Raw genomic sequence first — 16,044 nt, forward strand, 5'->3', positions numbered from 1 at the left:
ATTACTAGTATGTTGCTCTCAAAGGACAGTGTGAATCGTATTGTGTAACATATGTGTACGGTAACTTACGTGTTTCTCTGATTAGACGGTATCAATTGCCTGAGTTACTGTTGTACAATTGGTAGCTCTTCTAATGACATTTGATCAAAAGGCTTGATTACTTATTGAAAACTGTTGTGTTAATCCTAGTGACCTGTATCATTGCCTAAGATGTTATTATGAAATGCCATGTTGGTCTCATTGGATGATAGGAATTTGTTCTTAGTGATTCACACCAATAGCCTAGTGTGCAATTGTACAATTATTATGTTTCTCTCAGAGGACCTTATCAATAAGCTAGGGTATCATGCATAACATAATATGGTTTTCTTAGGTGAACATATGTTTAGCCTACTGTACTAAGGTGCAATGGTTATGTTCTTACCAGAAGGTTTATGAATAGACAAGTTATATTAATGTATAGATGTTGTGTTTCTCTCAGAAGACTACCAATTGCCTTAGGTACCACTATTGATGTTTAGTTTCTTTCAGTGACATTATCAATAGACAAAAAATACTAATGTGTAGCTGTTTTATTTCACTCAATAGACAGTATTCATAGGTCAGTGTACTGAATAATACCAGGTAAATAGGTGCTAAGTTGTTGGGTTGCTCTCAGTGGAAAGTTTGAATTGTGTCGGGTAAGAATGTATGACTGTTTTGTTGCTCTTAGTAGACCGTACCAATAGCATTGGATACTTGGTATCAACTGCATATTCATCATTTGCCTTGAGTACTATTATGAAACTGGATTGTAGAACTGTTCAGTTGCTTTTAGTATAGCTACCAATTGGTTTGGTTCTTTAGAATAATGTTGTGTTGCTCTCAGTTGACCATATCGATGGCTTAGGGTTCTGATGTATTACTATTATGTTGCTCTCAAAGGACAGTGTGAATCGTATTGTGTAACATATGTGTAACTTACGTGTTTCCCTGATTAGACGGTATCAATTGCCTGAGTTACTGTTGTACAATTGGTAGCTCTTCCAATGACATTTGATCAAAAGGCTAGATTACTTATTGAAAACTGTTGTGTTAATCCTAGTGAACTGTATCATTGCCTAAGATGTTATTATGAAATGCCATGTTGATCTCATTGGATGATAGGAATTTGTTCTTAGTGATTCACATCAATAGCCTAGTGTACAATTGTACAATTATTATGTTTCTCTCAGAGGACCTTATCAATAAGCTAGGGTATCATGCATAACATAATATGGATTTCTTAGGTGAACATATGTTAAGCCTACTGTACTAAGGTGCAATGGTTATGTTCTTACCAGAAGGTTTATGAATAGACAAGTTATATTAATGTATAGATGTTGTGTTTCTCTCTGAAGACTACCAATTGCCTTAGGTACCACTATTGATGTTTAGTTTCTTTCAGTGACATTATCAATAGACAAAAAATACTAATGTGTAGCTGTTTTATTTCACTCAATAGACAGTATTCATAGGTCAGTGTACTGAATAATACCAGGTAAATAGGTGCTAAGTTGTTGGGTTGCTCTCAGTGGAAAGTTTGAATTGTGTCGGGTACGAATGTATGACTGTTTTGTTGTTCTTAGTAGACCGTACCAATAGCACTGGATACTTGGTATCAACTGCATCATCATTTGCCTTGAGTACTGTTATGAAACTGGATTGTTCAACTGTTCGGTTGCTTTTAGTATAGCTACCAATTGGTTTGGTTCTTTAGAATAATGTTGTGTTGCTCTCAGTTGACCATATGGATGGCTTAGGGTTCTGATGTATTACTATTATGTTGCTCTCAAAGGACAGTGTGAATCGTATTGTGTAACATATGTGTAACTTACGTGTTTCCCTGATTAGACGGTATCAATTGCCTGAGTTACTGTTGTACAATTGGTAGCTCTTCCAATAACATTTGATCAAAAGGCTAGATTACTTATTGAAAACTGTTGTGTTAATCCTAGTGAACTGTATCATTGCCTAGTGATTCACATCAATAGCCTAATGTACTATTGTACAATTATTATGTTTCTCTCAGAGGACCTTATCAATAAGCTAGGGTATCATGCATAAAATAATATGGTGTTCCTAGGTGAACATATGTTTAGCCTACTGTATTAAGGTGCAATGGTTATGTTCTTACCAGAAGGTTTATGAATAGACAAGTTATATTAATGTATAGATGTTGTGTTGCTCTCAGAAGACTACCAATTGCCTTAGGTACAACTATTGATGTTAAGTTTCTCTCAGTGACATTATCAATAGACAAAAAATACTAATGTGTAGCTGTTTTATTTCACTCAATAGACAGTATTCATAGGTCAGTGTACTGAATAATACCAGGTAAATAGGTGCTAAGTTGTTGGGTTGCTCTCAGTGGAAAGTTTGAATTGTGTCGTGTACGAATGTTTGACTGTTTTATTGTTCTTAGTAGACTGTACCAATAGAATTGGATACTTGGTATCAACTGCATCATCATTTGCCTTGAGTACTGTTATGAAACTGGATTGTACAACTGTTCGGTTGCTTTTAGTATAGCTACCAATTGGTTTGGTTCTTTAGAATAATGTTGTGTTGCTCTCAGTTGACCATATCGATGGCTTAGGGTTCTGATGTATTACTAGTATGTTGCTCTCAAAGGACAGTGTGAATCGTATTGTGTAACCTATGTGTAACTTACGTGTTGCTCTGATTAGACGGTATCAATTGCCTGAGTTACTGTTGTACAATTGGTAGCTCTTCCAATGACATTTGATCAAAAGGCTAGATTACTTATTGAAAACTGTTGTGTTAATCCTAGTGAACTGTATCATTGCCTAAGATGTTATTATGAAATGCCATGTTGGTCTCATTGGATGATAGGAATTTGTTCTTAGTGATTCACATCAATAGCCTAGTGTACTATTGTACAATTATTATGTTTCTCTCAGAGGACCTTATCAATAAGCTAGGATATCATTCATAAGATAATATGGTTTTCTTAGGTGAACATATGTTTAGCCTACTGTACTAAGGTGCAATGGTTATGTTCTTACCAGAAGGTTTATGAATAAACAAGTTATATTAATGTATAGATGTTGTGTTTCTCTCAGAAGACTACCAATTGCCTTAGGTACCACTATTGATGTTTAGTTTCTTTCAGTGACATTATCAATAGACAAAAAATACTAATGTGTAGCTGTTTTATTTCACTCAATAGACAGTATTCATAGGTCAGTGTACTGAATAATACCAGGTAAATAGGTGCTAAGTTGTTGGGTTGCTCTCAGTGGAAAGTTTGAATTGTGTCGGGTACGAATGTATGACTGTTTTGTTGTTCTTAGTAGACCGTACCAATAGCATTGGATACTTGGTATGAACTGCATCATCATTTGCCTTGAGTACTATTATGAAACTGGTTTGTACAACTGTTCGGTTGCTTTTAGTATAGCTACCAATTGGTTTGGTTCTTTAGAATAATGTTGTGTTGCTCTCAGTTGACCATATGGATGACTTAGGGTTCTGATGTATTACTATTATGTTGCTCTCAAAGGACAGTGTGAATCGTATTGTGTAACATATGTGTAACTTACGTGTTTCCCTGATTAGACGGTATCAATTGCCTGAGTTACTGTTGTACAATTGGTAGCTCTTCCAATAACATTTGATCAAAAGGCTAGATTACTTATTGAAAACTGTTGTGTTAATCCTAGTGAACTGTATCATTGCCTAGTGATTCACATCAATAGCCTAGTGTACTATTGTACAATTATTATGTTTCTCTCAGAGGACCTTATCAATAAGCTAGGGTATCATGCATAAAATAATATGGTGTTCCTAGGTGAACATATGTTTAGCCTACTGTATTAAGGTGCAATGGTTATGTTCTTACCAGAAGGTTTATGAATAGACAAGTTATATTAATGTATAGATGTTGTGTTGCTCTCAGAAGACTACCAATTGCCTTAGGTACCACTATTGATGTTAAGTTTCTCTCAGTGACATTATCAATAGACAAAAAATACTAATGTGTAGCTGTTTTATTTCACTCAATAGACAGTATTTAGAGGTCAGTGTACTGAATAATACCAAGTAAATAGGTGCTAAGTTGTTGGATTGCTCTCAGTGGAAAGTTTGAATTGTGTCGGGTACGAATGTTTGACTGTTTTATTGTTCTTAGTAGACTGTACCAATAGAATTGGATACTTGGTATCAACTGCATCATCATTTGCCTTGAGTACTGTTATGAAACTGGATTGTACAACTGTTCGGTTGCTTTTAGTATAGCTACCAATTGGTTTGGTTCTTTAGAATAATGTTGTGTTGCTCTCAGTTGACCATATCGATGGCTTAGGGTTCTGATGTATTACTATTATGTTGCTCTCAAAGGACAGTGTGAATCGTATTGTGTAACCTATGTGTAACTTACGTGTTGCTCTGATTAGACGGTATCAATTGCCTGAGTTACTGTTGTACAATTGGTAGCTCTTCCAATGACATTTGATCAAAAGGCTAGATTACTTATTGAAAACTGTTGTGTTAATCCTAGTGAACTGTATCATTGCCTAAGATGTTATTATGAAATGCCATGTTGGTCTCATTGGATGATAGGAATTTGTTCTTAGTGATTCACACCAATAGCCTAGTGTGCAATTGTACATTTATTTTGTTTCTCTCAGAGGACCTTATCAATAAGCTAGGGTATCATGCATAACATAATATGGTTTTCTTAGGTGAACATATGTTTAGCCTACTGTACTAAGGTGCAATGGTTATGTTCTTACCAGAAGGTTTATGAATAGACAAGTTATATTAATGTATAGATGTTGTGTTGCTCTCAGAAGACTACCAATTGCCTTAGGTACCACTATTGATGTTAAGTTTCTCTCAGTGACATTATCAGTAGACAAAAAATACTAATATGTAGCTGTTTTATTTCACTCAATAGACAGTATTCATAGGTCAGTGTACTGAATAATACCAGGTAAATAGGTGCTAAGTTGTTGGGTTGCTCTCAGTGGAAAGTTTGAATTGTGTCGGGTAAGAATGTATGACTGTTTTGTTGCTCTTAGTAGACCGTACCAATAGCATTGGATACTTGGTATCAACTGCATATTCATCATTTGCCTTGAGTACTATTATGAAACTGGATTGTAGAACTGTTCAGTTGCTTTTAGTATAGCTACCAATTGGTTTGGTTCTTTAGAATAATGTTGTGTTGCTCTCAGTTGACCATATCGATGGCTTAGGGTTCTGATGTATTACTATTATGTTGCTCTCAAAGGACAGTGTGAATCGTATTGTGTAACATATGTGTAACTTACGTGTTGCTCTGATTAGACGGTATCAATTGCCTGAGTTACTGTTGTACAATTGGTAGCTCTTCCAATGACATTTGATCAAAAGACTAGATTACTTATTGAAAACTGTTGTGTTAATCCTAGTGAACTGTATCATTGCCTAAGATGTTATTATGAAATGCCATGTTGGTCTCATTGGATGATAGGAATTTGTTCTTAGTGATTCACACCAATAGCCTAGTGTACTATTGTACAATTATTATGTTTTTCTCAGAGGACCTTATCAATAAGCTTGGTTATCATGCATAAGATAATTTGGTTTTCTTAGGTGAACATATGTTTAGCCTACTGTACTAAGGTGCAATGGTTATGTTCTTACCAGAAGGTTTATGAATAGACAAGTTATATTAATGTATAGATGTTGTGTTGCTCTCAGAAGACTACCAATTGCCTTTGGTACCATTATTGATGTTAAGTTTCTCTCAGTGACATTATCAATAGACAAAAAATACTAATGTGTAGCTGGTTTATTTCACTCAATAGACAGTATTCATAAGTCAGTGTACTGAGTAATACAAGGTAAATAGGTGCTAAGTTGTTGGGTTGCTCTCAGTGGAAAGTTTGAATTGTGTCGGGTAAGAATGTATGACTGTATTGTTGTTCTAAGTAGACCGTACCAATAGCATTGGATACTTGGTATCAACTGCATCATCATTTGCCTTGAGTACTGTTATGAAACTGGATTGTACAACTGTTCGGTTGCTTTTAGTATAGCTACCAATTGGTTTGGTTCTATAGAATAATGTTGTGTTGCTCTCAGTTGACCATATCGATGGCTTTGGGTTCTGATGTATTACTATTATGTTGCTCTCAAAGGACAGTGTGAATCGTATTGTGTAACATATGTGTACGGTAACTTACGTGTTTCTCTGATTAGACGGTATCAATTGCCTGAGTTACTGTTGTACAATTGGTAGCTTTTCTAATGACATTTGATCAAAAGGCTAGATTACTTATTGAAAACTGTTGTGTTAATCCTAGTGACCTGTATTATTGCCTAAGATGTTATTATGAAATGCCATGTTGGTCTCATTGGATGATAGGAATTTGTTCTTAGTGATTCACACCAATAGCCTAGTGTGCAATTGTACAATTATTATGTTTTTCTCAGAGGACCTTATCAATAAGCTTGGTTATCATGCATAAGATAATTTGGTTTTCTTAGGTGAACATATGTTTAGCCTACTGTACTAAGGTGCAATGGTTATGTTCTTACCAGAAGGTTTATGAATAGACAAATTATATTAATGTATAGATGTTGTGTTTCTCTCAGAAGACTACCAATTGCCTTTGGTACCATTATTGATGTTAAGTTTCTCTCAGTGACATTATCAATAGACAAAAAATACTAATGTGTAGCTGGTTTATTTCACTCAATAGACAGTATTCATAGGTCAGTGTACTGAATAATACCAGGTAAATAGGTGCTAAGTTGTTGGGTTGCTCTCAGTGGAAAGTTTGAATTGTGTCGGGTACGAATGTATGACTGTTTTGTTGCTCTTAGTAGACCGTACCAATAGCATTGGATACTTGGTATCAACTGCATCATCATTTGCCTTGAGTACTATTATGAAACTGGATTGTAGAACTGTTCAGTTGCTTTCAGTATAGCTACCAATTGGTTTGGTTCTTTAGAATAATGTTGTGTTGCTCTCAGTTGACCATATCGATGGCTTAGGGTTCTGATGTATTACTATTATGTTGCTCTCAAAGGACAGTGTGAATCGTATTGTGTAACATATGTGTACGGTAACTTACGTGTTTCTCTGATTAGACGGTATCAATTGCCTGAGTTACTGTTGTACAATTGGTAGCTCTTCTAATGACATTTGATCAAAAGGCTTGATTACTTATTGAAAACTGTTGTGTTAATCCTAGTGACCTGTATCATTGCCTAAGATGTTATTATGAAATGCCATGTTGGTCTCATTGGATGATAGGAATTTGTTCTTAGTGATTCACACCAATAGCCTAGTGTGCAATTGTACAATTATTATGTTTCTCTCAGAGGACCTTATCAATAGGGGCTGTAAGTCTCGTTTTAAGTAATTTCCGGTGAAGCGCTTCCGGTGACAAACAAATGCAGAAATGGCGATATCGATACAGTATTGGGCTAATTATACTACAGACAAACCGAAGCTTATGCGAAAATCAGAGAATGCTGTATATAGCAATCATGTTTTGAAGTTTCTCTTCGACAACGAGACGAATATAGTTAATGCAGTGGTTCAGGCGTCGATGAAGAACAAGTCATACAAAGTAACAGTAAGTAAGGAAATACATGTCTACCTTTAATTTCGTGATTTTAATGTATGATAATGTGCGTAATTATTAATGTAACGTACGTAGTGTAATTTGTGTATTGCTTCCTAAAACGTTCCAAACTTAAAAGTTCAATTTTATTTCCAATACATTTTGTCACACTGGAGGATATTCGGGTTTTATGGGGATATTACAATATGCAAATTTTATATTACAACCCGTTTTGGACATATTTGTAGGCAGCTCTAGACGATGGCTATGCCGTATCTTCGACAAATTGTGAGTGTCCTTTAGGGAAGTTTGTCTGTCATCACGTTGCAGCAGCACTGTTGTATGGGTAAGTTCAATCAGTTGTCAATTGAAATGTACTACTGTGTCTAGTTCATGCAGGTAAAATATGATGTGAAAATAGGAGGCGATGTAAATATGTTGCTTGACTTAGTAGTACTACATACTGATGTTCATTGAATTTAATGAAATTGTTTAATAACGTGCCTGATTTACTATTAATTGTGAAATATTAATTCGAATACATAATTATACAGGTACAAATGTGTTAGTAAGACTGATGTGAAATGTGGATGGCTAAAGAATCCAAAGACAGCCATTAAAACAGATGTTAAGACAATGGAAGAATTATTTCCACCATCTCAACCTGATTATCAGTAAGTGTGAAATATTGGATTAACAAGTAAAAAAAATATGGATTAATTGTTCATGCTTTAAGAAGTAATTTTCTTGAATTTTAAGTGCTCTGCGCAGGCCATTCGATGATAATGACAGAAGTTTTTTTCAACAAGAGTTAGCAAAACTAGGCAGATTTATTGGTATAATTGGTTGTTGCCAATTTGCAAAAAATGTTTTACTAATCTGTATTCTGATCTATATTTTGTTATATCTTAGTTATGATCATTTCATTTTCTGACAGAGTTGCTTTCATTTGAATATACTTTTTTTAAATTTCAGTATTAAGTTTTTATGTTGTTTGATTGTTATGCATGTAAAATGAGAGAATAATTTGTAATATTTGATAGAATATTACAGAATTAGTGTATGTGATCACTGAAATTTTGAAATATATAAAAAATTATGTGATGCTTACTACCTGTAGATAGGTGTAGACTTATTGTAGAAACTTTTAAATGTTTTACAATTACAAAACGTTCATAAATGTTTAGATACATATTCATATATGTACTAGAAAAACAATAACATGTTTGTATATATACAGCTATGGAATGGATTCTTCAGCCAGAACCATGTGAGCCAGGCCCCCCTGCTCCCATCATAGAAGATCTCTTGACCAGTGCAGAATTTGTTCATTCTGATATGCCCATGGTATGGTTAAGACGAGCTCTGATTTTGTCTGAAGAAGTCATAACAAATACTGCACTGGCAACCAAGGGTCAAAGAAACAATCCAATGTGGTCAATCATCAGAAAAAACAGGATAACAGCATCCAATTTTGGAGCAGTGCTCAGTACAAAGAGAAGACAGTAAACTATTATTATTATATACTTATCCAGCATGATTCATGAATTTATGCATCATGAATAGCATTTGATAATTCTAAAACTAATTATGTACAGGTTTCAATAACAGGCACGTAGCATCAGGGGGGACTTTTTCTCGCAGCAACAAATTTTTTAAAATTTACATATAAAAAAATGAATTATAATGGAGTTGGCCCCCCCACTTTTTTGGAAGTTAGTAAAAAATTGATATGAAAATAAGGAAACGAGTAGTCAAATTGAAGTAACCCCCCCCCCCCCCCCCCCCCACGGATTAGGAATTTTGGTAGGGAAGAATTTTTTTGGAAGCATAGTTGAGTCTACCCCCCCCCCCCCCCCCCCCCCCCCCCCCGGATTAGGATTTTGAAGATTTTTGGAAACTTTAAATTTCCCTTTTTTTTTTGCTTGTCAAGATTTTTTGGATGGTTCTGGCCCCCCCCCCCCCCCACTTTCAAAAACGATGCTACGTGCCTGAATAATAACTGTGTACTGCTTATAAATGGCTAGTAATGGATGTTTTTAATTGCAGAATTACCATTTCTCTCAAGAAACGTCTCATGTCCTCATACAACTTAGAATCCATCAAAGCAGTTGCTTGGGGAATTACACATGAGGAACATGCACTGAAGAAATATGAACATGAATTTAATGCTTCAGTGCAACAAACTGGTAATTTTTGTTCTTTAATCTTGATCATTTCCGAACAGACGGCATTGTTCTTAAATTGACCATGACTCCATTTTGAAAGGAACTTTTACCCAAATTTCTCATGAGAATTGTCCATTCTCATTTAATTTTCAAGAAATGAATATATATTTTTTTTGTTTGAGGTAAAAACCTCATTTACTTTATATCGATTTATCGTTTTTATAAATATTAAATGAATATGAAATATAACAACATTTTCTTTAATATACCCGTTTCAATAAAATTGCAAATTTAAAATTTATTTTGATTCAGGGATTTGGCTGCACGAGTCTGGCGTTTTAGGTGCATCTCCAGATGGTTTAGTCCTGCACCCACCAACATGTGATGTGAATTTCCAGACACCAGAGGCTCGAGATGCTGTTCCTGATATAGTTGAAGTGAAATGTCCTTACTCTGCAGCACATTTAACAATATATGAGGCAGTGCACAGTCTAAAGGATTTTTACCTTGGTAAGTACATGTATATACTGATGTATATCAATCTAAATTCATGAAAGCACTCAAACTATAGAGTTCTGTGTTCTATTACTCTTTCAAAATATTTGTATATGAACCTCTATTAACTACATTTCCCCTTCTGTTCCAGTTATTGATATAAAGTTGTAAACCGTATTTGAATATATGTTTTATGCAAACTCTTTGTTGTATTTAGAATACAGAGAAGGCTTTTTCTACCTCAAGTCCAACCATCCTTACTTTCACCAGATACAAGGCCAGCTCCATTTGTGCAATAAGAACTGCTGTGATTTGATTGTTTGGACTACTAAAGACTGCAAAATTATCCGGATCACCAAGGACTCTGAGTGGACAAAGAACATTGCACAATTAATAGAATTTTATTTTAACACTTTCATTCCAGAACTAATTAAAAATTAACAAGATGTATTGAAATAACACATCTAATAAAACAAAAGAAATCAGTGCAGTCCACTTATTTATCATTTGATTTCATATACAAAACATAGATCAACAGCAATGCTAATAAAGTCTCATAATAGCATAAAAATGTTAACATGCATCCCATTCTACTTTACAAGTGAACAATGTTGCATGAATAATGTTTCTGAAAAAATAAAAAATCAGATGGATTCATAATTGTAAATGCTCTATGAAATTTCTTTCAAAAGAGGTGCTTGCAAGTTGACCAAGGAGGAACAAAGTTGAAATATCTTGGTTGATAATGGCCTGTAGGTTGCTGGTATGTGGCGAAGTTCTTTATCCTCTCATTAGCCCGTTCCACGTGAATTCTTGCTCTGGCTATTTTGTAACACAGTTCTGCTTCTTTCTTGGTAAACTGCCCTCTTGAGGATAAAAATGCTGGAATGTTCAAGCACACACCTTGGGGTAATTGATCATGGATTGTGAATCCCTTGTCGGCTAAAATTAGGTCTCCAGGTTTGAATTTCTCAAGAACTTTGCTGTGACGCACAATCGCAACATCTGATGTTGATCCTGGATATAAAGGAGAACAGTAAGTGATGGCACCATTTGGGGCGACACAAGTCACTGCTTTAACAGTGTGACGGCTCTTATATGAATTGTATGCCATGGCCTGTGTATCCAGGTGTCCAGGAATATCCTGGGTTGTCTCAATGGCATCCATGGAAGCCCTTGCAGAGGAAAACTCTGCAAATGACTTTGGCATAGAGCCTAAATGAAAAGGGGGGGGAAATCAATTAATTCAACAGTACTTTAAGTAAGATGTAAAGTTGGCTTAATATTTCTTAATTATAGGGAAATAATTTAAGTCTACAATATAGCAACATTCTATAATTATTACATGTATATTATGTTAAAGCAGTCTGCATGATTAGATAGCAAATCAATGTTTGCAATATAGATAAAGAATATAATGCATCAATATTTGCTTCATAATAGGATTTTCTATTCATGTGAATGTAAATCATCATACAAACCTTTGCATTTAAGCTGACTGGGGAAACATGTGTCAACAACACCCACATACAACATTTCATGGAGGGCATGAACCAATGTGTTAAAAATGTTGGAAATTGTAGATCTGCTTACACAAAACCTGCGAAATGAGAGATAAAATGTATATTGTTACCAAAATATTACCATCCAAGAAAATAAGTACAAAAGGTCCAAGGGTCACATTGCTCACCTGAGCACTCTGCTTCATAGAGATGATCAGAGGTTTGGGATTAACAATGTGTATATATTGAAGGGTATGGACAAAAGTAAACCTTTGTCATCTTCCAATATCCATGAATGAACATTCATCAATAGGAAAATAAGATTTAGATCTTGATACAAAAAAATATATGGTTTGAGGGCGGGGATCTCAATAGCCAATGACAGACAACAGACAAATTTTGATCAGAAAAGCTCACTTGAGCCTTTGGCTCAGGTGAACTAATATATACTGAATATAATTTATTATTTATTTCACATTCAAATATTCATTAAATTAATGTAAGTTATTATACCTGTGAGCCAAGTCGTTGTCTCTTAGGTTGAGCTTCAGCTTCATTAAAACAATCAGAAGCTGATTTTCAATATTTAGTGATGGTGACCAACCATTAAAGTAATTTAATTCAAAGCGACCAAGCAGTCCCACAAGCACTTCAAAGACATCATATTGTATTGATGTGTAAAGCAGCATCTGCAAAATAAGTCATAAATTTCACAAGAAAGAACCTTTGATAATTTTTTTTTCTAGTATGTAAATTTCATTTTACCTCATCAACAATAATATATATTAACCTTTTCTTCGCTGTCCCTAATTTCTGCTACAGTCATGGGTTTTCTTTTATTGCTGTTGATCTTTAGAGCAACTAACTCTTCTTCCAACTTTTTAAATCTCTGAAGAGAGTTGTTGCATTTCTATTGAACAGTTTCTTGAGCAAGATACTGTGTAGCTGTGATCTACATCAACCTTAAGATAAATATATTTTCATTTCACTATATGTATGGATATTGTATCTACTTATTTGTTATATAAAACACCATTTTAAAAAAGATGATTAAAAATATTTGCAAAATGATTGAGGAAGTTACATGTTCTACATCTTCACAATCAACAGCATCTTGTATCTGCTCTTTCTCACAGGATGGACGCTGGGTTATTGTTTTAGCTTCACAGGACTGGGACTGGCACGTCTTCCTCCTTTTCCTGGAAGCATTTTTAATTAATATATTAATATATAAATATTAATTAATTGTATCTAAATAGCATAAACTTTGTACATAATGTTTATTTTGTAATATCAACCACATCTAGCATTCAATATTTGACAAATTAATTATAGGAAATATTAGAATTAGCCAAATTTAGTAAATACTTCTATGAAAAAATTTCTCTCACCTATCTGATTTTTCCGGATCAGGAAAATCCATGTACTTTTTGTCGTTCCATGCAAAGTAGACAGGATCTCCTTCCTTTTTCCCCTCTTTGAAATGGCAGGAACAAATCCTGTCATTTTGATTTTCTGGTTGTCGATCAGCTCTTCTAAATAAAGAAAAGTCAGTTGTCTGTATAGTTTCAAAGCAACAGCATATACCGCAACTGTTATCTCTCATTGTATACACGAAATAGAGGTGCAATTCAATATACATGTATTGAATTTGACGGACAAAATTTATATGTACATCAGTATTACTAGTAGACTATGTACATCATGATGTGTATCAGTATATCAGTGTATCAGTATATTTCAACAAGTGTTTAATTGATTTTAATCATGATAATAGACTATGGGCTCCGCAATTTACAACATGAATTCTCTTTATAACAGCTGAATAATGACTACTTAGACTGTTACGAGTACATGTATTAACAATTCTACTTGTACTATTGGTACTATATTAGGCATAAAAATATAGCAGTATTATAATTTACTAAATTAATTTTAATTTTTCATCGACAGTATCACTATGCTTATTGAACTTCGCAGGTGATGACACATGCACTTGTAATGGTCCAGTCTGTTTAAAATCAAACCTTCTACTAGCTCCTTTATTTTGATGGTCGTATTGGAAGGTTTGATTTTAATCAGATTGGTACGTAATGGTCCACATAAGATGTACATGTGGTTCGTGAATATATCAACAGACTAACGCAAATCTATAGATTGATGTATAACGCATTAAAAATAAAGTCTCACTATTCGTTCTCAGGTATCGCCTTGCTTATCAATGAAATAAGTTGTATGATTAGATGTCATGTCCTGAAATCCGGTCAAGATCGCTTATATATTTCATTCAAAACATGCTGAATACATTTAGATGCATTAATACTGACCTGCATATCTTTCCCCATAACGTCCTTTTCTTTGTGTCAGTCGGAAAACGATAGAACTTGCAACTATTAGCGCCACTTCTATGATTGCATGCGAACGCAAAGCAGATCACCATGTTTGTTTGTCACCGGAAGTATTTAAATCTCGCGCGCTCTCGTTTGCGAGCTTACAGCCCCTATAAGCTAGGGTATCATGCATAACATAATATGGTTTTCTTAGGTGAACATATGTTTAGCCTACTGTACTAAGGTGCAATGGTTATGTTCTTACCAGAAGGTTTATGAATAGACAAGTTATATTAATGTATAGATGTTGTGTTGCTCTCAGAAGACTACCAATTGCCTTAGGTACCACTAGTGATGTTAAGTTTCTCTCAGTGACATTATCAATAGACAAAAAATACTAATGTGTAGCTGGTTTATTTCACTCAATTGACAGTATTTAGAGGTCAGTGTACTGAATAATACCAGGTGAATAGGTGCTAAGTTGTTGGGTTGCTCTCAGTGGAAAGTTTGAATTGTGTCGGGTACGAATGTTTGACTGTTTTATTGTTCTTAGTAGACCGTACCAATAGCATTGGATACTTGGTATCAACTGCATCATCATTTGCCTTGAGTACTGTTATGAAACTGGATTGTACAACTGTTCGGTTGCTTTTAGTATAGCTACCAATTGGTTTGGTTCTATAGAATAATGTTGTGTTGCTCTCAGTTGACCATATCGATGGCTTTGGGTTCTGATGTATTACTATTATGTTGCTCTCAAAGGACAGTGTGAATCGTATTGTGTAACATATGTGTAACTTACGTGTTTCTCTGATTAGACGGTATCAATTGCCTGAGTTACTGTTGTACAATTGGTAGCCCTTCCAATGACATTTGATCAAAAGGCTAGATTACTTATTGAAAACTGTTGTGTTAATCCTAGTGAACTGTATCATTGCCTAAGATGTTATTATGAAATGCCATGTTGGTCTCATTGGATGATAGGAATTTGTTCTTAGTGATTCACATCAATAGCCTAGTGTACAATTGTACAATTATTATGTTTCTCTCAGAGGACCTTATCAATAAGCTAGGGTATCATGCATAACATAATATGGATTTCTTAGGTGAACATATGTTAAGCCTACTGTACTAAGGTGCAATTGTTATGTTCTTACCAGAAGGTTTATGAATAGACAAGTTATATTAATGTATAGATGTTGTGTTTCTCTCAGAAGACTACCAATTGCCTTAGGTACCACTATTGATGTTTAGTTTCTTTCAGTGACATTATCAATAGACAAAAAATACTAATGTGTAGCTGTTTTATTTCACTCAATAGACAGTATTCATAGGTCAGTGTACTGAATAATACCAGGTAAATAGGTGCTAAGTTGTTGGGTTGCTCTCAGTGGAAAGTTTGAATTGTGTCGGGTAAGAATGTATGACTGTTTTGTTGCTCTTAGTAGACCGTACCAATAGCATTGGATACTTGGTATCAACTGCATATTCATCATTTGCCTTGAGTACTATTATGAAACTGGATTGTAGAACTGTTCAGTTGCTTTTAGTATAGCTACCAATTGGTTTGGTTCTTTAGAATAATGTTGTGTTGCTCTCAGTTGACCATATCGATGGCTTAGGGTTCTGATGTATTACTATTATGTTGCTCTCAAAGGACAGTGTGAATTGTATTGTGTAACATATGTGTAACTTACGTGTTTCTCTGATTAGACGGTATCAATTGCCTGAGTTAGTGTTGTACAATTGGTAGCTCTTCCAATGACATTTGATCAAAAGGCTAGATTACTTATTGAAAACTGTTGTGTTAATCCTAGTGAACTGTATCATTGCCTAAGATGTTATTATGAAATGCCATGTTGGTCTCATTGGATGATAGGAATTTGTTCTTAGTGATTCACACCAATAGCCTAGTGTACTATTGTACAATTATTATGTTTTTCTC

At 34.6% G+C, this 16,044-nt stretch overlaps 1 protein-coding gene and 1 pseudogene across 2 annotated transcripts; one reads left to right on the forward strand and one right to left on the reverse strand.

Annotated features, from left to right (window-relative positions):
• The first annotated feature begins 7,395 nt into the window (after positions 1-7,395).
• LOC128169824 (uncharacterized) lies at positions 7,396-10,753 on the forward strand. Of its 2 annotated transcripts, none has more exons than XM_052835884.1 (7): positions 7,396-7,620; positions 7,853-7,950; positions 8,159-8,278; positions 8,845-9,109; positions 9,654-9,793; positions 10,085-10,282; positions 10,485-10,753. In XM_052835884.1, the coding sequence occupies exons 3-7, from the start codon at positions 8,230-8,232 to the stop codon at positions 10,706-10,708; spliced, it is 876 nt and encodes a 291-aa protein (XP_052691844.1). In that variant the 5' UTR covers positions 7,396-7,620; positions 7,853-7,950; positions 8,159-8,229; the 3' UTR covers positions 10,709-10,753. The 2 variants fall into 2 exon arrangements, with proteins under 2 accessions (XP_052691844.1, XP_052691843.1); XM_052835883.1 differs by having other exon boundaries at positions 7,396-7,616.
• Positions 10,754-10,917: 164 nt separating this feature from the next.
• On the reverse strand, positions 10,918-14,262 carry LOC128169825 (uncharacterized; annotated as a pseudogene).
• Between the last annotated feature and the right edge of the window lie 1,782 nt (positions 14,263-16,044).

The sequence above is a fragment of the Crassostrea angulata genome, unplaced genomic scaffold (assembly GCF_025612915.1).
Source record: "Crassostrea angulata isolate pt1a10 unplaced genomic scaffold, ASM2561291v2 HiC_scaffold_227, whole genome shotgun sequence".
Lineage (NCBI taxonomy): Eukaryota > Metazoa > Mollusca > Bivalvia > Ostreida > Ostreidae > Magallana > Magallana angulata.

Coding starts and splice junctions, on each gene's coding strand:
- LOC128169824 (XM_052835884.1), top strand. CDS start 8,230: ATGTTAAGACAATGGAAGAATTATTTCCACCATCTCAACCTGATTATC. Junction 8,279..8,844: donor CCATCTCAACCTGATTATCA/GTAAGTGTGAAA, acceptor GTATATATACAG/CTATGGAATGGATTCTTCAG. Junction 9,110..9,653: donor CTCAGTACAAAGAGAAGACA/GTAAACTATTAT, acceptor TTTTAATTGCAG/AATTACCATTTCTCTCAAGA.